This window comes from Lampetra planeri, chromosome 4 (assembly GCF_965212315.1).
Source record: "Lampetra planeri chromosome 4, kcLamPlan1.2.h2, whole genome shotgun sequence".
Taxonomy (NCBI): domain Eukaryota; kingdom Metazoa; phylum Chordata; class Hyperoartia; order Petromyzontiformes; family Petromyzontidae; genus Lampetra; species Lampetra planeri.
In genome coordinates this window covers 13,686,366-13,709,378 of record NC_136110.1, presented here as the reverse complement: position 1 = coordinate 13,709,378, position 23,013 = coordinate 13,686,366, and the positions used below count along the sequence as shown (strand labels likewise).

The following is a 23,013-nucleotide window of genomic DNA, read 5'->3' as shown; positions in this document are numbered from 1 at the left end:
ATTGAGTATAATTATCAAAAGCTTCTGCCACATTGCATCCTGGCCCAATGGTGCAATTTGGCATCTTAATGAATTAACTCAATCTACATTTCAGGTGGTGAGGCATTAATTCATTCATTCTTGCTGGCTGAACAATATCTATTTTAATGAGGTGGCTTCCTGTCCTCTTTCTGGTCTCGTTCCCACCAGAAATCAAAACCTGTCACTAGCAGTATAATTCCCATGGTTAGCGTGACGAACTGGATTGGATATCTCTTCATGGTTAGTTGATAGAAAAAGATGTTCGGCAAGTCCCTCGACTGGTTAACGCCTGGACGACAAATTATCTTCACATGTTCTATCAGCTTGCCATGCAGAAATGAGTTCAAATCGTTTTCACTCAGTTTCTCTGGCCCCTATGAAGAAGAGCCTTTACCTGAAACGTAGTATTATTTACGAATGTTTTGGTTTTATTCAGAATATATTGCGGGTATACAGCCCTAAATATTCTGGAAAACATGTGAAAAATGGGGTTGATGCTCATATTATAGTAGCAATGAACAGAGGGCAGTACATTTTGTCATTTGTTGGAAAATATCAGTCTTACTGAAGTGCAATGAGTCTTGAGAGTTTGAATAAATTTGAAATGCATTCTAGAGATTAATAAAATGTCTCACCAAGGTGTTTGGAGGTATCAGTGTGAGGAATTGTAACGGTATTGAGTTGGTACAAAAAAAGGGATAATAATGACAGTTTAATTAATCCTGTTGTAGTGAGTAGTATTATAAATGTGAATAGGTCTATGTAAATCAGACCCCATTAGGCCTGCACAATGCATATTTCCAGCATGCGTATGTGTATGGGTGAGACAACATGGCAAGCCACGAATCATTTTCTCTGGGCTGTGCCGTGTACGTGATTTTTCTCTCCCCTTTTTCACCCAGTGACATTCCACTTTTGTTATTGGAATTCTCGCGGCTAGCATTGGTCCACCCCATGTTAGAGGATGACCCCGGCAGATAATTACTTCTGAAAATTGTTTCAATAGTTTTTTTTTCGTTTATCCAAACTAGGGACACTTTTATATATATACCCTGCAAAGAGTGTCCATAACATGTCACTGAAGGAAAATGTATTCTCATATTTGGAGGAAGCCACTTTTTTGGCAAACACCACATTTGTATATGATGGGATTTTTTTAAACACAGCCTTTGATGACTGAGCTCAAACCTTCAACATCATATTCTCAGGTTTTTTCGGTAACGTCACGTAGGTAAAAACATTAAAATTAATGAAAGTAAAATAAAACAAAACAAAAATAAAATTCACGACGTTTCGGAGGCAACACAAGTCTCCGTCATCAGGTGGGACCGTCACAGCCGAATTAGCTGCATCAAGATCATGCACTTGAGGAGAACCGGTTTAATCACAAGGGGCTGCCTGGTTTCTCACCCATGATTTTAGTGGTGACAGCTCGCTGTATCTGACCGCTGAGCCACTCAGCCACCTCATAAAAATATATTTTCCCATATGTGGTGGCATGGAAGCCATTAACCCATACCCGACTGAGTTACGCACGGTATCTCACAAAAAAAAACCTCTTACGATCAACACATACCATGGCTGTGAGGTATAGTTCTTCTAAACCTTACTGCTACTTTTAATCTATTGTGATACCTTTGCAAAATCATCTCCAGAAATAAAAAAACAATGACCACCAAATTCATGGCCATAACTTCCACACTTACATAGCCATTATCTCCTTGTAATGTAGCTCCCAGAGACACCGTCTTTGCTCAGTTATACGTATATTTATTGTGAATTAAGTCTGCCGACTCACTGATAATTTAACGAGGAACCGCGAGTTCACGATATACAGCTGGGTAACTTCTGTGACTCTACGCGATGCTCTCTATGTAGTTGGCTGGCTACACAGGAGCGGACGCGTAGTAGTCACGGAGACAATATTAACTCTAGCCTTCCAAGACTACAAGGTGCCCGATCCAAGATGATGAAGATGACCCGCTCCAAGATGACGACGGCGATGACAGTTTCTTGGTTCCCCCACAGTAGCCCAGAGCCCTGTTCCACGCCGGCTTTTATCCACCACTCGACCCGGCCACGCCCCTTTTACCGAACACTCTCTGACCTCATCTGGGCCTGTCTGTCCCTGTCTCAATTATTATTTACGACCACTTAGATCCTGTGCTTATCCTTACGCGACCCTGTCAGTGCCTGTCGAGTCAATTAGTAACCACGGCCACGAGGAGGAGGCGTACTGTCTTTACATCTGCACACCCAAGTTAACTGCCCATTCTCATTTGTCGTGATCTCAACTTGATTGGTCAAGCTTGTTTCAGCTAAACATTGGCAAAATTTAGAAGTTTTCTCCATCGGCAAAAAGGATTCAAAATTAATTTTGAGCACGCCAGGTAAACCCCTCAATAAATGGGACCGACGCTCCATGAAAGCCTGTTATGTCCACAAGAAGAGTGCTTATATGATTGAGAATACCAGGGAAATATCTTCACTCTACCTTGCTATCACCCACACCCTGAGGATACCATTTCGGCCACGCCCGAGCAAAATATCTCAGAAATGGGAGAGTTCTGTCAGCTTCCACTTCCATGGTGAACTGGATGGATGAATTTTGAAAGTTGAGATGATTTAGAAATTCGTTAAGTGAATATTTGCTGTGTGGCCAGACCACCATAGTGTCATCCACATATATAAACCAAGCAGAGGGTTTCAGTGTGCTTGAATCTATTGCTTTTGCTTAAAAATCTTCAATGTACGAATACGCAATCGCAGGAGACAAAAGAGAGCCCATTTCTTTCCTTTTGTTTATGGAAATCACCGTTCCAAAAGAAATAGGTGTTCTTTAGACAGTGTTCAGGTAGTCGTTGGATATCTTTGGCTAAACCTGTGTTAGTTATCACAGTATCAAGTAATTTAATAGACTCGTTGACCGGAACCCTCGTGAATAGAGAAGTCACATCAAAACTTCCGAGAATATCATTAGGGTTAAGATTATTATCTTTAATTATATTTACGAGATGTTCTGAGTTTTTAATGAACGAAGAGGTCCTACCCTTGTAAGGCTGTATTTGTTTTGTTACATATTGTGCTAATTTGTATGTGGCAGAGCCGATTGTATTAACTATGGGTCTTAATGGGACATCAGGTTTGTGAATCTTTGGTAGCCCATAAAGTCTTGGTGGTTTTGATGCCCTTGATTTGATCAGGTATTTGCTCTTCCTTTGGAATTGATAACTTGGCAATGATTGTCATTGTCTTACGTTCCAAGGTGTTGGTTGGGTCTCGTTTAATTTGATCAGGTAACCACACATTTATATTTACCCAATCTTACCAAAAAAAACCTGTAATATGGACACCGCGCTAGGGAGGCCCAGGGCTGGTTCAGATTATCGGCACTGGTGTTGGCCGTAAACCGGAATCGAACTCGGGTCGCCGGGTTCGTAGCGCAGCGCGCTAACCACTACACTACTCCTCCCCACGTGCACACATACGTATATACACATACAGCACGCGCACATGCACACAGACACTCTAATCCCCAATCCACATCCGCATATCAATGCCTCTCTCCACTCAAAAATAATGTATCTCTTTCTTCCCCCTATCATCACCCCCGTTTTAAAAATGCTATTTCATTTGTCTTGTCTGTAGACAGGCCTATAGATGGCAGATTGTGAGGTGAGCTGTGACTGTCCACTCCCCTGGCCCATGGAAGCCTAGCACCTTCATGGATGTATTGCGCACTGATGATGACTATGATCTCCTTGCTGGAGTTGAAATGTCTCATTTAAATAAAGGGCTGCTGTTCTCTTGATTATTCAACCTGTAGATTTGAAGCTTTCGTGACTGCAAGGATTCATCTTCTTAGGTTTTTTCGGTAAAGTCACGTAGGTGAAAAATTTAAAATTAATAAAAGTAAAATAGAATTCACGACGTTTCGGAGGCAACACAAGCTTCCATCTTCAGGTGGAACCGTCACAGCCACGACAGCTGTATCAAGTAAATGAGAGATAACAAGAGCTACCACTCCGTATATATAATGGTTGAAGAGGGGAAGGCCAAGTACGGCACACTTTTTATTAATATGGTAAGGTGAGGCTTAAGACTAAGAATAGACTGCATAACAAAAGACTGAGCCTTTGTTATGGAGAGGTACGGTTTGTGACTATGCCTAGCCTACATAACAAAAGTGTGAAAAAAGAAAAAACTAAACCTGGTAAAACAAAACTGGCTGTCTATCAATAACCTGTAATAGTTGTCTGTCAAATAAGATGGTCCAAATAAGTGTAGTTAAATATTTTTTGCATGGTTAATCACATCTTTCCAATGATTACTCAGTTTGTAACCATCATCACGGTTGAAATTATGTCTGTGTAAAAACCTAAGAAGATATTCAACCTGTATTTATTAATTTCTACAGTAAGTCTCATGGGTTGCAGAAGACCCGACTTGCGTAAATCCAACCTTACGGAAATGTTCCATGAATCATGTAAAAAAAAGTCAATATGCGGAAATTTTTGCATTAGTTACGTAAGCGCAAATAGTGCCACTCTGTGAGGTTGCTGATTAATACTGCGGAGCGAGTAAGGCGACTTATAACTCGCTCCACCAAAACGCCACCTTCACCGAGCCCGAGCTTCACGAGGATTAAGGTAAATGGATTTTTTTTGTAGCGTTACGTAATTCTTAGAACTATCTTTTTTTCCCATGTTTCTGTTGCTAGTTTTTTTCATTTTAAGTTTATTTCAGGAGTTATTTACTGTATTTACTTATTTATAACACATTTATTCTTCGTTGCTCATGGTCTCAGCCATCAGTGATCAGAGAAGTCTAGACCTAGCCTAATGCACGGTAAACGAACATTCGTAAGCGACTGCTTTTTGTTAACAATTTATATTAATTATGGGTAGTGTTAGGGTTGATATTCGATTAAAGAATCATAGGAAGTGCAGAGCGTATGTACAGCAATACGATACAGGTAGTGATAGAAAACGGACGACGGCGCGATGCAGTACTGAGAGAAAATGGTAGGGGAGGCACAACGATTTCCAGCTATGGAATTTTATCGTTGATTTTGGAGGGAAAATTGTTCAGTTTCTGACATACGGAAAATTCGGGTTACGGATCGTTCTCAGGAACCTAACCCTTCCGTAACCCGGGGACTGTCTGTACCTGTATCACGTTGTACATGTGTAGAGGAGTAGAGGAGAGTGGTGGCGTCGCGTGCGCTGTCCGGTGCGGTGACATCACGGGACGTGGGGTCGCACGCGCTGGGCAGTGCACGTGACGTCTCGCCTCAGAGGGTATTTAAGGGAGACCCCGTGACGTAAGCGGGGTCACTGGAGGAACGGGGATAGTGGAAGGGGTGAAGAGGGAACCCTGTATAGTGATACTTGTTAATAAACCCTGGCGGAAGCCCCTAACTCACCTCCGTCTCCGAGTACCTCCGTCTACAACAGCAACAACTACTTAACACATGTACTCATTACATACAAAGTTCTTGCCACAAATGAACCACAATACCTTGTTGATCTCTTCAAGGAGCATAAATCATCATGCAAACTACGGTCATCCTCGCAACAGGTTTTGGCTAACCATCGAACAAAGACGGTCACTGCATCGCCCGCTTTAAGATCCGCTTCTGCGGCCATCTGGAATGCTTTTCCTTCCGATATTAGGAAGCCAATGGAGCTATGCACTTTGAAATCTAGATTGAAAACGTATTTATTTAGAACTTCGTTTTGTGTTTAGTTTGTTGACCTTCCCTCGCACCTCCGATTAGCACAGTTAGCTACATACCGTGTGAAAAAACGTCTTCGTACATCCCTTTTGTAAATCCACTGCTGGATGACGACCCCCCCGTGCTGTGCAGGTCTTGAGTGCTCCTTGACCATACCTCACCGCACTGGTCATCATGGGTTGTAGAAAATAGGGGAAGTGCAAAACAATGGAGTTTGCTGTAATGCCCTATGCTGCTCATACAAAGATTACCGCACCCAGTGTTAGGGGTGTTGATCACCCATCCTGGTTCTATCCAGGCTCAAATCTGCTTAGTTTTCTAGAACTGATGTGATAAGGCACATTCCATGTGTGTTGGTCAAAGGCACACCCAATGGCCGATATGTAAATGTAGAAGTTGAAGGATGAAACCTATTTCTCCTGCAGCCCGTGTTCACTGCTGCTTCTCCTTTGCGGAAACATCGCTGGCAGCAATAGGAGGCTTTTGGAGAAGTGCCGCGATGGCAGACCATCGTATGCTGGCCCATTGCTCATGGTTACCACCGCATGCATCACGTTAAGATGTTTAACAAGAGTGAGGGCATTCCAACGTTGCACGGCTCGGTGTTAATGTACGTCCAATCTTGAATTGTGAAGGTTTGTTCGATAACATGTAGCCCATATGTTTGTTAAGAAAATATGACATGTCCATTTAACACTGCGAGCTGATCCGAGTCTAGGGTGGCAATAATGAGACATTCTGCTCTTTCAACCTTCGCATTATTCGGAGACACTGCCGCAGCCCCTAGGAATGCATTTTCAAATGAACACACTGTGAAGGAATTGACTTAACATGACAATAGACTTATCATAGCCACTCTTACACAATCGTTTTCACCATGATTCATTTTGATTACTTAAGGCAATTTGTGTTTGTGTGCGTGTATGTTTGACCATTTAAATGTCTGTTAGCAATCAAGTATTTGTTATTTGAAACCATTCATCTGTAAACTATCAAAACATTTCAGCTATCCAATATTTCTTAGTTTTTCAAGGCAACACACGTCAAATGTGTTCTCTCACTATGTCAGCCAAAATGTTTTATTTGCCTTTAAATCTCGGCTCTGCAGACACACCACAGCCTGAAATGTTAGCTGTCTATAAATGAATATTTATATTAGAAAGTAGTGTTAACAATGATGGCTGTGGATATTTTCAGTCTGTGTACACCACTGCCAATGTTGCACCATAATTGTTGTTAAATTTGCTTAAAATTAGTGACTGACACTTTTAGTTAACATCAGACAGAAGGTGAGAAAACCCTGTGTGGTGCTACCCACAATAGAGCCCCCTTCACATGCGCTACTGGCTTTGCTCGCATTTCTAGGTAACTTTGCTTTCACGAGCAAGTCTAACCTGGCTCTGTGTGCGCGTCCGTGCTCGTACGCGCGTGTGTGTGTGTGTCACTACGCAGGAGTGGCCGACGCCGATTGCCATGGCCGTGGAGTGGCTCTTGCTGACTTCAACAAAGATGGCCGTGTGGACATTGTGTACGGCAACTGGAATGGGCCCCACCGTCTGTTTCTGCAATCAGAAACAAATGGGATCATCCAATTCCGGGTGAGACGGTGGTATAAATTGCCAATTGCTCCATGGGTGTGCTATTAGTTTTGGTCCTGCTTCAATAATCAGCATTAATACGGAGCTTGTATTTTTTTGTCTTTTGACCTACATTACCATCTAGTTAAATTTATAGAGAGGGGCTGTAGAAAGGGGTGGTTGACTGGTAAGAGTGGAGGGAAGATTTGATGGGGATTTTTTTACATGGGGTAATTTGGTGCTGTAACTTGTGCTTGCGGTGCATCCTAAACAGAATATCGTGGCTAATGCATGCAAATCCAATTCTGCTTGTGGGGATTTCAGTCTGGGGTGAGAAAATAACAAGCACATACCTCCTAATTTCTTGAACCTGGAACACGCAAACTTAACCGATTCTGACAATATATTAAACACGTATTTGTTTATCCACGACTGAAGCAGTTGCATATGTAACTCATTGTGTTGTGTGGACACAAGTTCTATCCTGAGTGGCAGCATTCTTCATGCACATCTATGGTGAAGTGGCTGTTTTTAGTAATCTTGATATTCGCTCCCCCTTCTCAGATCCATGCCCCGTAGTTCTCCCCGATGTTCCTTCCGTATACCGTTCACTCTGTGTTCCCACGCTCCCCCGGGGTCGTTTCTGCTTGATTCGTGATCTTTTTTGGTGACTTGTCCACACGCTATGCTCACAATGGGTGATGGATACGCTCATATCAGACTTGAGGAGGGGCACAGATACTGTTACCTCCCACTGTATATTCGACATTAACGCTTCCAGGAAAAAAGGTTCAGTTCCCTGGCTCTTTACACGTACTAGTGCAGATGAGTGCCGCATGAGAACCATCCGGTGCTGCTTATTAATGGGCTGTGGGTTGTGCAGGTGCTTATTTGGCCAGGGAGTTATAATGGACTTTGACAGTGATGAGGTTGTGGTTAAAAAATCGCCGTTTCAGTGTTATGGCCCACACAAGTAATCGATCAGGAAGTCAAATCCTTTATAACCAGTTGAGATCCCATTGCGACAATACATATTTTCCAAGCAGAACCAGGGGCATGTGATGAAGTGTTCAGTGAAGAACAATTTCCACCATAAAAACAGGGTACATGCAGGATACACCAAAGTGTGTGCAAAATTAACCCTGGCAATGTCTAAAGCACTTTATTGATGTTGATGGTGTGTTGTTTTATGAAGTGTGTATGTACATTAATGCAATTTCTTTATTTTGTGAAAACAAGCTCATTGTTCACAATATTTATATAGCACTCATGACTAAATAATAGAAATAACACAGATAGTCAACATACAGATGGCTACATTACACACACCAGGCCTTGCTTTCATTGTATTAATTCACAAAAATATTTACAGTGAGGGAAAAAAGTATTTGATCCCCTGCAGATTTTGTACATTTGCCCACTGACAAAGAAATTATCAGTCTATAATTTTAATGGTAGGTTTATTTGAACAGTGAGAGACAGAATAAAAACAAAAACATCCAGAAAAACGCATGTCAAAAATGTTATAAATTGATTTGCATCTTAATGAGGGAAATAAGTATTTGACCCCTCTGCAAAACATGACTTAGTACTTGGTGGCAAAACCCTTGTTGGCAATCACAGAGGTCAGACGTTTCTTGTAGTTGGCCACCAGGTTGGCACACATCTCAGGAGGGATTTTGTCTCACTCCTCATTGCAGATCTTCTCCAAGTCATTAAGGTTTCGAGGCTGACGTTTGGCAACTCCACAGATTTTCTATGGGATTAAGGTCTGGAGACTGGCTAGGCCACTCCAGGACCTTAATTTGCTTCTTCTTGAGCCACTCCTTTGTTACCTTGGCCGTGTGTTTTGGGTCATTGTAATGCTGGAATACCCATCCACGACCCATTTTCAATGCCCTGGCTGAGGGAAGGAGGTTCTCACCCAAGATTTGACGGTACATGGCCCCGTCCATCGTCCCTTTGATGCGGTGAAGTTGTCCTGTCCCCTTAGCAGAAAAACACCCCCAAAGCATAATGTTTCCACCTCCATGTTTGACGGTGGGGATAGTGTTCTTGGGGTCACAGGCAGCATTGCTCCTCCTCCAAACACGGCGAGTTGAGTTGATGCCAAAGAGCTCCATTTTGGTCTCATTTGACCACAACACTTTCACTCAGTTGTCCTCTGAATCATTCAGATGTTCATTGGCAAACTTGAGACGGGCATGTATATGTGCTTTCTTGAGCAGGGGGACCTTGCGGGCGCTGCAGGATTTCAGTCCTTCACAGCGTAGTGTGTTACCAACTGTTTTCTTGGTGACTATGGTCCCAGCTGCCTTGAGATCATTGACAAGATCCTCCCGTGTAGTTCTGGGCTGATTCCTCACCGTTCTCATGATCATTGCAACTCCACGAGGTGAGATGTTGCATGGTGCCCCAGGCCGAGGGAGATTGACAGTTCTTTTGTGTTTCTTCCATTTGCGAATAATCGCACCAACTGTTGTCACCTTCTCACCAAGGTGCTTGGCGATGGTCTTGTAGCCCATTCCAGCCTTGTGTAGGTCTACAATCCTGTCCCTGACATCCTTAGAGAGCTCTTTGGTCTCGGCCATGTTGGAGAGTTTGGAATCTGATTGATTTCTTCTGTGAATAGGTGTCTTTTATACAGGTAACACAGCTAAGATTAAGATCACTCCCTTTAAGAGTGTGCTCCTAATCTCAGCTCGTTACCAGTATAAAAGACACCTGGGAGCCATAAATCTTTCTGATTGAGAGGGGTTCAAATACTTATTTCCCTCATTAAAATGCAAATCAATTTATAACATTTTTGACATGCGTTTTTCTGGATTTTTTTGTTTTTATTCTGTCTCTCACTGTTCAAATAAACCTTCCATTAAATTATAGACTGATCACTTCTTTGTCAGTGGGCAAACGTACAAGATCAGCAGGGGATCAAATACTTTTTTCCCTCACTGTATGTTGTTGAGATGATAGCAATAATTTAAGTGGACCCCAAAATCTTGAACGTGCTCTTTTGGTTGACTCCGACTTTCCCAATCTAAGAAGAACTACAAAACAACTTACCACCTTCGTCTTTAGCACTGCCTTCACTTAAAATCATATGCTGTAAAGGTAATGTTTTGGACAATGACTCTTTTTCAGATCAGCAAGGGAAGCCAGAATGGTAGAACATACTTACTCCAATATAATAAGTTGTCTGTTGACAGCCCATAATACAATACTGCAGTTGAACATTGACATGTTGTTAATTGAAATATTTGTACGTATATATATTTACTCTTAGGCTGTTAGCTTCGTATGCAATATTTGCCCACACAACATTTCTAAACTACGTAATAATAGTAATGAGTACAACTTTGTGGGATGTCAGCAATAATGCTTGACCTGTGGAAACACTGGTCTTGCCATAGGAATGTGGAATTGTCACTACTGACACAGGACCACTAACGGAGATGACCTCTACTCTCATGCTTCTTTGACGTTTTCAATATAGGGCACCCCTAATAGATGCAGCAACATGGAATGTGTATTACACATATGTTACTGATACCACAATGGTATGTTAACCGGAAAGCTGTCTAGACTGGCTATGGTCTCTGTTTGTACAGGTAAACAAAATGTAACTCATTGAAAAGGTGCTGTGAAAATGTGACCTCATTTATATAATAGGATTCTAACAAAAATATAAGCTGATAATAAGTTTTCCGTGTTCTGTTTTTTAAATACACACACGTAAGCTATATTAATCTTCCTCCAGATACCCCATTTGTATTGGCCCCAGGGATGATATGATAATCATATCAATGCATGAGTTTTAGGCCTTCCGATATTCCTCCACTGCAGGCGCAGCTCTTATCTGGCCACACTGAGATCGCAGCGATGTAGATCTGTCTCGATTTAGATTTTTAAAGAGGTTGTATTGAAAAAATAACTCAAATGACCGAGAGTTGCCTGACAGCAAGGACTTGTTAAATGTCCCCATAAAAGGGAGACTATTCCATCCACCAGCGCTACCAAGCGTGGCGTCTGTGCCTTTAACGTTTGCTTTACCTTGTTGAAGTGCAACACTATATTGTGCAATTTTGGGCTTCTGCAGAGCGTGATATTTTGACAATGTTTTCTCTCTATGTGGCTTCATAGAATACGAGGCAAAAATAATTTGTGTGCTGCATTTAATATCGTCACCTGCTGCTCTGTGTGGAATTTGAGCATTGTTGAGTCACAGCATAGGCCTGCTGTTTCAATTTATTCTGGTTCATTCTCAAGAGAGTGTTTGAAGGTGTTTTTAAAAGTCCCTGTCAACAGTGGTTGTGTGCATCGTCATGGAGCCCTTTATATTGCCAGCACTCCGTGTGCCGACCTTTGACTTGCTGGTGACATTTCTAATGCCCTCTTTTACAAAAGTATATGATGCGGAAAAAATAAAATTGAAAAGTAGCCTCACAGGCTGTTTAAAATATTGTAGTGGTTTAGTTGCTTTGTCATACTTACAGAGAACATAATTATTGCGTAATTGCTCTATGCCTTGGGTATGGAACAGTGGTGTCGTTCCTAGCACCCTGTGGTATGAACTCAGCGACCTGACTTTGAGTCACGACCATGACTCACATTAGTGGTGAGTGATATCTGACCCGGTTCTGGCCGTCTTCTTGACTAACCCATGCTGACCAACGTGGCGAAGTATATCCCTTCATATCCTTGAGACTCGTGGAAAAATCAATAAATATTTGTTAAACAAAAAACCCTTCGTAAAACCCACTGCTATAGATGAAGCCCTCCACATGACTGACAGCATGAGAGGGGGGGGGGCTTCATAGAAAAGACCAATTTAATTGCGAGGCCTGGAGTAAGAGATTCAGTGTGAATGGCAGTGTCCGTGTTGTTCAGGGGTGGATCGAGATAAAGCAAAGGTTGTGCTCTGGTGCTACAATGAAACAGGAAATGAACGGCATTTTCATTAATGCTGACACGACACCCATCATTTCTATCTAGATTTATTTTCATCAGGTGCCAATCCCGACACCATTTGCATCCCGCTCACTTTATAATATGCATCGATATATGCAGGCATATAACAATCATCCTCCACTATTTGTACACGTTTATGTTCTCATATTGGCTGGGGAGACTCCTGATATGTTTCAACCTTTGACCCAGACACCTGCTATTGTCACGACCCACCTACCCACCACTCACCACCCACTGGAAGCCCCTGCGGTTTAGAGTATTGTAATCTCAAATTGTGCTTTTCATGGATGCCGTCGTTTTATTTGTTCACGTGAGGTACTGAATTGCCTACTATTTGTTTTCCACTCTTTCCATTGTCTTCAAGGCTCCTTACCTGTTTTTGGTTGTTCCATGCATGAGTTTTTCTTTACACACTTAGATGATTGCATGGCATTGCATGCAGTAGTCCCACTCTGAATTCTTATACAGGAGAGGATGTTGACCGTATAGTACTTTGCTTAAGGGCATAGCAGGTGGTCTTCCAAACAAGGGTTTGTTCAGGGAACATAAGGTAAACACTTTACTATTTTCGCGGACTAACTTGGAAAATTGCGTGTACAATTTTAAATGTTGTCATGAATAACAGCTGGTAAATTGGCGGGCTCGTGTTTCGCTGCACTTTATTAATGGAGTGCATCAGCAACTGCATGCGTTTATTGTTCATCGTAGTGTTGAGAGTGGGCATGGGGGTATGTACAAGAACATGCCTGACTCCTAGATCGCCTCTTTTATTTGTGTCCTTTCCCGGTAACATCTCTTGACCCTGTTAAGAGACGAGTAGAGGGAACACCGTTGTTTTCTTGCATTGATTTAGATGCTACTCATTGTTGTGTCTCCATTTTATTTGGTTTTGTCCTTTTGGTGACCCAGGCCACTCTTGCAAATAAGATTCAACCTGGTCCCTTAAGGCCTCATCTGGTTACACAAAATAAACTTGACTTGACCCCACCAAATGTCCTATCTTCCAGAGTGACTATGCTTTCGTTGTGTTCCAGAAAATCGAAACTAAAACTATTTTTGTTTTACCAGATAAGGCCCACTGAGCACTATAGCTATTTTTCAAAAGCGACCTGGCTAGCACAAATGATAGCTCAACGAAGTGGCTCATGTTGAAATTTATAACAGCCAAATGCTCTAAACGCATGTTTCTAAATATAGAGGGAAAAACCGGAGGACGTGGAGCAAAATCCACCTGACCACGGGGAGAACAATCAAATTACAAATATACAGGCATCAGGGTCGGGATGGAATCCACGACCTCGTGATTACCAGGCAAGGTAGTTAACATCTCTCCTAGGTGGTCCCCATCTCTTATCCATACAACCTGAATTCCAGGGTTCTTCTCAGTTGTCTAGTTCCCCCTGGGATTTATAGATATGTTTGTGAGGGATAAGAAGACATTTGTGATCATCTCTTTACAGTCATGAGGTGAATTAAAAAAATCCCTGTCCAAACCAAGGGATTACGAGGCCGTGTGGAGGGCTGCTGTTTGCCTGTAATGCTGTGCTCCTTAAGGGTCCAGGGTGTTGATTCCGCTGGCCTCCTGGAGAAAACATATGTGGGGACGATGATGATGTGGTGATTTCAGAGCCAAACGGGTCCGGTTCGATTTATTTCAGACCAAACGGGTCAGAGTCCAATTAACTTGTTAAAGGTGGAGTCTAATTTTTTAATAACAGCAGAAAAATGGTAAAACAATGAGTCTGTTATTGAAGTAAATATAATTTGTGTGTACCGAGGTACTTGACTCATTAGGAAACATATGCCAGTGTCACCATCATATATTTTTCGCTGCCCGATATTGGTCCCGGGTACAATTATTAGCTTTTGTGTATAACTAAATGCGAATATATGTTTAGAAATTGATGTTTTTTTTTCCTCCTCTAACTCATCATCAGTCATCATCATCGTCATCTATTATTAGTATTTATCTATTGCTGGCATAAGGCCTCCCACATCATCGTCATCCCACATGGTCCTGTAATACATTTTCACTTCCAGTACATAATATATCCCTTCACGTTGTTTGGTATAACTTTTAGCTTTTGGTTCGATTTTCCTTGCCATATTCCATTTTTTTGATCCATACATCATAGCTGGAAATACGCACTGATTGAAAACGCAAATCTGTCTGCTGTTTTTCGTGACCCAGATAAGTTTTACAAAATCACGACACCCTGCTCTTGTTTTTCCTCTTTGTCTTCACTTTGATTCTGATGTTCCTTTGATAATTGCCACAAGTATTCATATTCAGCTATGTTTTCAGTTGTCTTCTACCAATTATTTTATTTTCAAGCTAATTGTGAATTAACATATGACACTTTCCGTAATTACATTTCCTTGGGAAAACAACTTCGTGTTGTTGTCAGCAAATCCGACATGCCTATTTACTTCCTCCATTAATGTATGTGTTTATTTATTAATCGAATGCAATGTTTGGATCACACTCTTCTAACTAATATATTTCGATTACATGAATACAATTTTTAATTTTCATGTTATTAAACCAACAGAATTATTTTGAAAGTTTTAAGCTGGGTTTTGAACCTTGGTAAATGAGCATCCCGCATTGGAAATTCCTACTGTGTTTACATTACATATACAGTACACAGTACCCCAATCCTTCAGTGTAGTATATTTCTGACTGGAAAAGTAAAAAAAAATGTTTACTTTCAAAAACCATATATCTAATTTTTTTTTTATGACCAGCTAATCAAGATTTATTTCTCCGATGTTAAATGGGTTACATTGCCTTACATGGTTTACTCTGATCACCTGGTCCTATCTGATTTTCTTAAAAAAATATAAACACCATCGTCTATCCACATGTACTCATTAATAATGATTAATGCCAATAGTTCTTTTTTATATATCATCGTTCATCCAAGACTGCATCTCAGCGCTCTACAAGATCATGAATTATGTAAGCAAGACAAAATGTGAACGTAAAAATCTAGTCTTTAAAAGCTTGTGTTGGAGATAGTTCCTCCCTTGTGTGCATGCCGTCGGTGGCGTGTGATGTAGTGCTGACAAGCTGCGATGTGGCGTGGACACCCAGTAAAATTGATGGTGGAACCTGCTTCCCATGCATAAGTGATGTCTGCCCTGTCCTGTGGCGCTTTGCTCTTCTCACCTCCTCTGCATTGCTCAGCAAGAGAGACGAAGTGACTTCGGACATCTCCCTGCGATTCGAAGCATCACAGGCCTGATGGCTCTCTCGCTCTTGCTGGTTTTTACGCACTCCAAATTGCGTATCGTATTGTGCGAACATCACTTCCATGAGAACTGGATAGTCCCTCAGTCGGCATTGTCACACTCTGAGCCCATTTCTATTTGACTGTGGGAATATGCTGTTTGTTGTGTCATGCATATTAGACATTACGGACTTGCTCTTGAACACAGAGATGCTATTCCACAGGTAATTTCAGCCTGCGCATTGTTTAAGAAAATCCAAGGGAACTCCTTGTGTAGGCAAATTATCATTGTGATGCTGTGTTCCGTGAATTATTAATCAAATTTAAGTTCTTCATTTATGTACCCTTTAATATAACATTTTCCTCCAAAATACAAAATTAAAACCAAAAAGTTCCTCTCCATTGCCGTCATGGTGTCAGCCAGAATCCTGAAGGCATAAGACGAATGATAAAAACATGCTTCTTGATGATTGTGATATTGTCAACTGGAGGTGGTCCCCACACATGCTTGTGCAAGTGCAATGGACATTGCCCCATGCGTGCTACACTCGATCTGTCCTGGCACATGCAAGCCAATGCAGTTTGATGGGGTGTTTTCTGAAACATCATAAACCCACAGTTAATTCGCCAATGGTAAGAACACGAATCTAAATTGAATCATTTCACTTTTCAATCATTAGCTATTTCATTGTTGGCAATAGATGGAGTAGTTGAGAATACTGGATATTGTGGGTGGAAATGGGAATCCAAAAGAAGGATTTAAAGGATGGCTCAGAGGGATTATATAAATCAGGGCACTGAGCTGAAACTGCCAAAAGCCTGGATTCCAATCCGGGCATCTACCATCGATTAAACGGGCTTCTCAGTTGAAGGTTCATCATGAATAACTGCACAAAAAGAAAATGTCCAACACTTTTTATTTATTTAATTTGACTTACTCAATCAAGGTCTGGTAATGAAACATTCCAGCGATATTGAGATGCTTATGAACGCTATTTGCTGTACATACTGAAGGTTGAGATGAGGCATATTGAGTTGACTTCCTAAGAAGCTCTGTGATTTCATCTTCCAGGGCTTCTCAATGACACAAGGTGGTGGTTCGCTGTTAGGTCCAAAAGGAAATGAATTTGCTCCAGTGCATGATGCAAATAGCAGATTTAGAATACAAGTGAAAATATATAAAGATTAAAAAAATATCAATAACTTTAAAATACAAGAAAATTGTTTTGAGTGTTAACCTTTAAAAGCAATTTTCAGTAACATTTCATCATTCCAAATCCAGTGGCGAATTTAAGCCACTGTCTTTCAATTCTGCAGCAAGCTCAGATTTAGGGGTTATTGTCACATTTGTGAAGAGGTATCATTGCTAGGTTGGGTTTTTGACATATACAGGAAAGACACAAATGTCCATAAAAATGTCACTTGTATTGAAACATAATTGACGAAATAAGCAAATTGTTAGGAAAGTTCCCCATATAATAATATGGGTTTTCCCCTTTTTTCTGGCAACAAAACTGAAACCTTTTTACAAGGAATCATGTGTGCATTAACCACAATACTTGTGGTCAAATGCAAAAAAAAACACTGATAATATATGCATTGTCCTTGAAACTGATTGGTCCACAATGCATATATTATCAGAGTGTGTTTTTTCGATCTTAAATTTGGAGCTTTCGTGACTGCAGGAATTACTCTTTGGTTCTTTCGGTAAAGTCACGTATAAAGATAAAATAATAAATTGAATAATAGCATACGACGTTTAGATTGCAACACAAGCAATCATCATCAGGTATAAATGAAATAGCAACAAAAATCTAACCAGAAAACTATAGACAGACATATAAGCAGACAGATATCACCAAGATACATAGAGAGAGTAACACAGGCACAGAGAGGGAGATCGTCTCTGTGGCGAGGCCTTAAATAGACAGAGGGGGGGGGCGGGGGCGGAGAGAGGGAGGGGTTAGAGAAAAAATTAACATGTCAATGAGTGCGGCTCATTGACATGAAACTTCCCCGTAGAAGTGGTTCGATCTTACTTTATACGTGACTTTACCGAAAAAAACAAAAAAGTTAATTCCTGCAGTCATGAAAGCTCCAAATTTACGATCGAACCACTTCTACGGGGAAGTTTCAAGTTTATCTTTTTCTCTTTCTCTGGGTTTTTAGTTTTCTCTCTCTGCCTGTGTATTTAGTGTATTTTTTCTGTCTCCACTCGTTTTTTGTCGTTCTTATGTTCTGCTCTGTCTGTGTGTCTCCGTTCCTCTTGTTTAAAGTTTTGTCTCTCTTTGGAATTTTCACACTTAAATTCTAACTTAGCAATCTTTGAAATACGTAATCGTCCAGGCTATGCGTTAATTGTGTGTTGACCGACTCTCTGTGTTGTATTACATAACATTTCGATATTTTGCTAGGTTGTTTAATTTAGTGTGTTCTTTCTCCCTCTTCCCTAATGTTCAAGCTTGCGTAATTGACCACGCGTCGCCGCGCTCATTGACATGTTAATTTTTTCTCTAACCCCTCCCTCTCTCCGCCCCCGCCCCCCCCCCCCTCTGTCTATTTAAGGCCTCGCCACAGAGACGATCTCCCTCTGTGCCTGTGTTACTCTCTCTATGTATCTTGGTGATATCTGTCTGCTTATATGTCTGTCTATAGTTTTCTGGTTAGATTTTTGTTGCTATTTCATTTATACCTGATGATGATTGCTTGTGTTGCAATCGAAACGTCGTATGCTATTATTTAATTTATTATTTTATCTTTATACGCGACTTTACCGAAAGAACCAAAGAGTACTTCCTGCAGTCACAAAAGCTCCAAATTTAAGATCGAACCCCTTCTACGGGGAAGTTTCAAGTTTATCTTTTTCTCTCTCTCTCTGGGTTTTTTGCTTTCTCTCTCTGCCTGTGTATTTAGTGTAATTTTCTGTCTCCACTCGTTTTTTGTCGTTCTTATGTTCTGCTCTGTCTGTGTGTCTCCGTTCCTCTTGTTTTATGTTTTGTCTCTCTTTGGAATTTTCACACTTAAATTCTAACTTAACAATCTTTGTTCTACGGGGAAGTTTCAAGTTTATCTTTTTCTCTCTCTCTGGGTTTTTTGTTTTCTCTCTCTGCGTGTGTATTTAGTGTATTTTTTCTGTCTCCACTCGTTTTTTGTCGTTCTTATGTTCTGCTCTGTCTGTGTGTCTCCGTTCCTCTTGTTTTATGTTTTGTCTCTCTTTGGAATTTTCACACTTAAATTCTAACTTAGCAATCATTGAAATACGTAATCGACCAGGCTATGCGTTAATTGTGTGTTGACCGACTCTCTGTGTTGTATTACATAACATTTCGATATTTTTGCTAGGTTATTTAATTTAGTGTGTTCTTTCTCCCTCTTCCCTAATGTTCAAGCTTGCGTAATTGACCACGCGTCGCTGCACTCATTGACATGTTAATTTTTTCTCTAACCCCTCCCTCTCTCCGCCCCCCCCCCCCCCTCTGTCTATTTAAGGCGTCGCCACAGAGACGATCTCCCTCTGTGCCTGTGTTACTCTCTCTATGTATCTTGGTGATATCTGTCTGCTTATATGTCTGTCTCTAGTTTTCTGGTTAGATTTTTGTTGCTATTTCATTTATACCTGATGATTATTGCTTGTGTTGCAATCGAAACGTCGTATGCTATTATTTAATTTATTATTTTATCTTTATACGTGACTTTACCGAAAGAACCAAAGAGTAGTGTTTTTTGTTTGCATTTTGACCACAAGTATTGTGGTTAATGCAGACATGATTCCTCGTAAAAAGGTTTCAGTTTTGTTGCCAGAAAAAAGGGGAAAAACCATATTATTATATTTTGGTACTGGCAAAGGAGGTCTAATGATTTAAAAGTTCCCCATCATTTATGAATAATTTTGTGTTTCTATAAAGACCTTTGCCAGTGGATTTAGGGTTATTTTGAATTCCACGCTTTCTGTACTTATCGTAAAATGTAAGACAGGGATAAAAATAATATGCGCATTAAAGGGAACGTTATTAAAACCGAGAACAGATGCCAGCAAAATGACAAGCTGGCTAACGCACCCATTAAGCAACATTCCCGTTTGCATTTAGATGCTATATAAAGCCAAAGTGTGTCGCAAGGCATGTCTCAGGGCTGATCGAAGTACCCCTCACCCCATCCGTGGCTGCAGGGCCATCTGACATTAAAGGGTGCCTCGAGAGAAAACTGCAAATCAAACAAGGTCTTCCTCTACATCAGCCATCACAAACGCCCCTCATTCTTTGCGCGCCACATCGGGGGGGGGGGCGGGGGGTTCTCATTTCTCCTGTGATCGAGCCAATCGAGCCACCTCCTGTCTGCTTAACGTCCAGGCTGCACGCATTTCTCAATCCCTTGAGCACATTCTTCCTCCCCTCCCTCCGTAAATTAATTAAAATGTTGCTTGCACTGCTCATGTTTAGTTGATACCGTATTAACTGTGAGCTTGGCTAATGTCACGGTATGTCGACGTGTGTTGCACACACACTTGTCCAGTGTCTCAATACTGGTAGTACCTTTAAGCCAGTCGATATGACAGGAATTAATCACTTTAGATTGGTAATGTGGGAATGCTTTAGCAGCTTACCCAGCATTATTAAAGAAGACGATTTGCTCTTTGTGTGATGAAAATAAAGTTTATGCATGTGCATTGGAATGGCAGGAACTATAGATGCAATTTGTGATTGCTTTATAGGTACGTAATGTTCAGTGGTGTATAGCTTCTTGATCTCTGGTGTGTAGTAAAAAAAATTCAGTATATAAAAGGGAATCCTATGTTCTCAGCAGGCTTTGTTTGTAATAAGAATTATGTATTTAACCTCTCGAAGGTATTGATAATTACATGGTAATGACATTAAATATTGTGCTTTCATGCAGCCTAAGTAAGTATATTTGTAAAATAAGAGCATATTAAAATGTGTTTGCAAGATTTAAAGTAATTTTAAGGATTTAGATGCGTGTTTACACCACGGAGCTGCTGTGGCAATGGACTTGTAATCCAGAGGTGGTAAACGATCCGTGCGGCAGTTGAAATATTGGGCAAGGTTTCTTTAAATCCCGCCCCACCTCTGTCCACTCGGCTGTATAAATGGATTCACTGCGGTTAGTCGATCGGTAGGTCGCGTGTGGTGGAGTAAAGCGTGGGTATGGGTATCTCTTACAAAATGTCTCGCCAGTGTGGAAGAGTGGACCACATAGCCTCTTGTGCTCCCTCTAGTGGAGGCCCTTCCACTTGCAGTGAATTGAGCATGGCCATTGTAGGGCTGCACCTTTACCCTTTGGTAAAGGTTCAAATATGACAGCACAGACGCATGAGAAATTGTCATTTAGGGGCGGAGTCAACAGTGTGGGTGGCCAAAGGGAGGAACTTCTGTATGGCAAGGACAGCAGTTGAAAGATGTGCTAACAGGAGGTCCTTGTCATGGAGGAGAATAGTGAGATTAGAGAGATGAAGTAGACAAGGGTGAGACCATGAAGTATCTTGAAGATGTTGAGGGCCTGACCCATTTCACTGTAACGACACTGGCTGAGGACCAGTGTTTTGCTCACTTACATGCACTGAGATGCAAAATAAAGGTTGATCTGTAAAGTTTTGTTTCTCAGTAAACGTAAGCTCGAAAAGCTTGAATAACAGAATAGCAATTAAACACAAGGCTTTACATTTGTTTTATGTTTCTGTTATTTCGTTATGCGGCATTGCATAACAGGTTATTTGTTTACAGTATTTTTTTATCAGCTCAGATCTGATTGCACCAGAACTGAAATCAGGTCTGAATGGATTATGTGATGGGGCCTGGCAAGATTGAAACCGTGTGTGCCCAACAGAGACCAATTTGTTTGGATATTTTTTGTTGTCCCAAAACGTGTAAACTATTTTCAGAGCCAATGTCTGAAATCCCACCCCACAGTTCTCCGGTCTGCTTTGATTGGGCCCTTTGAACGATGTCACACAGGTCAGCGAGCCTAAGACTTTCTTGTGACAACACAAGTCATCTACTGCAATCTGGAGAAACCCTTTGACGTTGCACTGGAACTGGGTATTAAGGCGAACATTTGAAATGCAGTGATAAGGCACTGGAGCTGAATTGTTAAATGTTTTGGTACTTCTCAATCCCCTTCGATGTATTTTGTGATGCCCCTTGAAGTTGTAACTCACAGTTTGAGAAATGCCAATGTTTGCAAAAGTGGTAAAGTCAGGAGCTACCCATTTGTCTTTCGGAGTTTTTATTGAGTACCTCATTTCCCAAAGCAAGTTTAATTATATTTTCATATACAATTGGGTTATTAAATTGTATAGAGTTTGATCATCATAATTTATTTAAACATGTTTCCCAATTTAATTTGGACAATAACATTTATGCAAATGACTTGGGCTAGCCAGGGGTTAAGGAGGAATGCTGTTGGTAATTGAATTCATTCGCAGAAGATCTATCGCTTAAAGGGAGTCACTGCAATTAAATATACCTGCTCTGTGTCCAATACGGGTAACAGAGCGGACTGACGCCTGTCTTTCTTGAATATGAAACAGAAATGGCTTCATCATGAGAGTAAATTATGCACAACGTTTTTTAAATATTACATTAACGCAACAAAGCACTCTAGATTCCTTTTATTTTAAGATGCACGTTGAATTCTACCCCTTGCTATGCCATGAGTGAGATGGGAGAGCAGGGGCCAGAGAGTCATGGTCATGGTCCTAACGTAGCAGATCTAATCTGAGAGAGAGGGTCTTGGGAAAGGGAGGCATGACAATTTTGATCCGACGAAATTTCTGATTCCCACATTTTTCGGGCTCCTGCCATAGCTGATGAGGGGTGGCAGGGGGGTGAGGTCGGGGTGGGGAGGTGGGGACAGTGGAGAGTGTTGTGGATGTTGATTTCAGATGGTCGAGGAAGAGGTCTGAATCTGTCAAATATCGCAAGCAGGGCCAAGTACAATGCAATTTGGGTTTGTGATGTATTAAAGTACAAGTGTGTCCTGAGATGCTGGAAAGGATGTGGGGAAATTAGATATGGGGTCTAATTCATGGAGCTATTTTGGCCCTCATTCCACGACAATAGCTAATTCTGTACAATTATGCACCCATTCCGCCGCTACTCATTCTGTGCAGCCAGAATGGTCCTTAATGGGTTGGGTTAGCACAGGGTTAGGGCGTAGCCAATGATGGCGATTGGCTTTCGCCCAATTTCCACCATCGTGTGAAATCGCACACAATTCACGGGTTGGGTCAGGTGGACTGCAGCACTGCACTACAGCCTCCTGAGTTTAATTCCTGGCCACCAAACACGTAATTGGCATCTGTATTGAGCCACCCAAGGTAGACTCAGCCTTAAATTTGTACCTGGAGCCGTCAGTGGACATCTGTCATATGGCTCATGGATCACCATGCACCAGTAGTTGCTGTGGGTTGGTGGAATGGGAGGTTGGATCATCAGCTGAGCATCAACGTTATCATCACTAT

The 23,013-nt window shown here is 41.3% G+C and overlaps 1 protein-coding gene across 1 annotated transcript in view; it reads left to right on the top strand.

The window, feature by feature from the left end:
* The window catches only part of CRTAC1 (cartilage acidic protein 1), a 634,231-nt gene that overhangs the window by 251,540 nt on the left and 359,678 nt on the right, over positions 1-23,013 (top strand). The window contains exon 7 of the mRNA XM_078593311.1: positions 7,211-7,356. Coding sequence (XP_078449437.1) covers positions 7,211-7,356 — 146 coding nt within the window. The remainder of the gene's footprint in view (positions 1-7,210; positions 7,357-23,013) is intronic.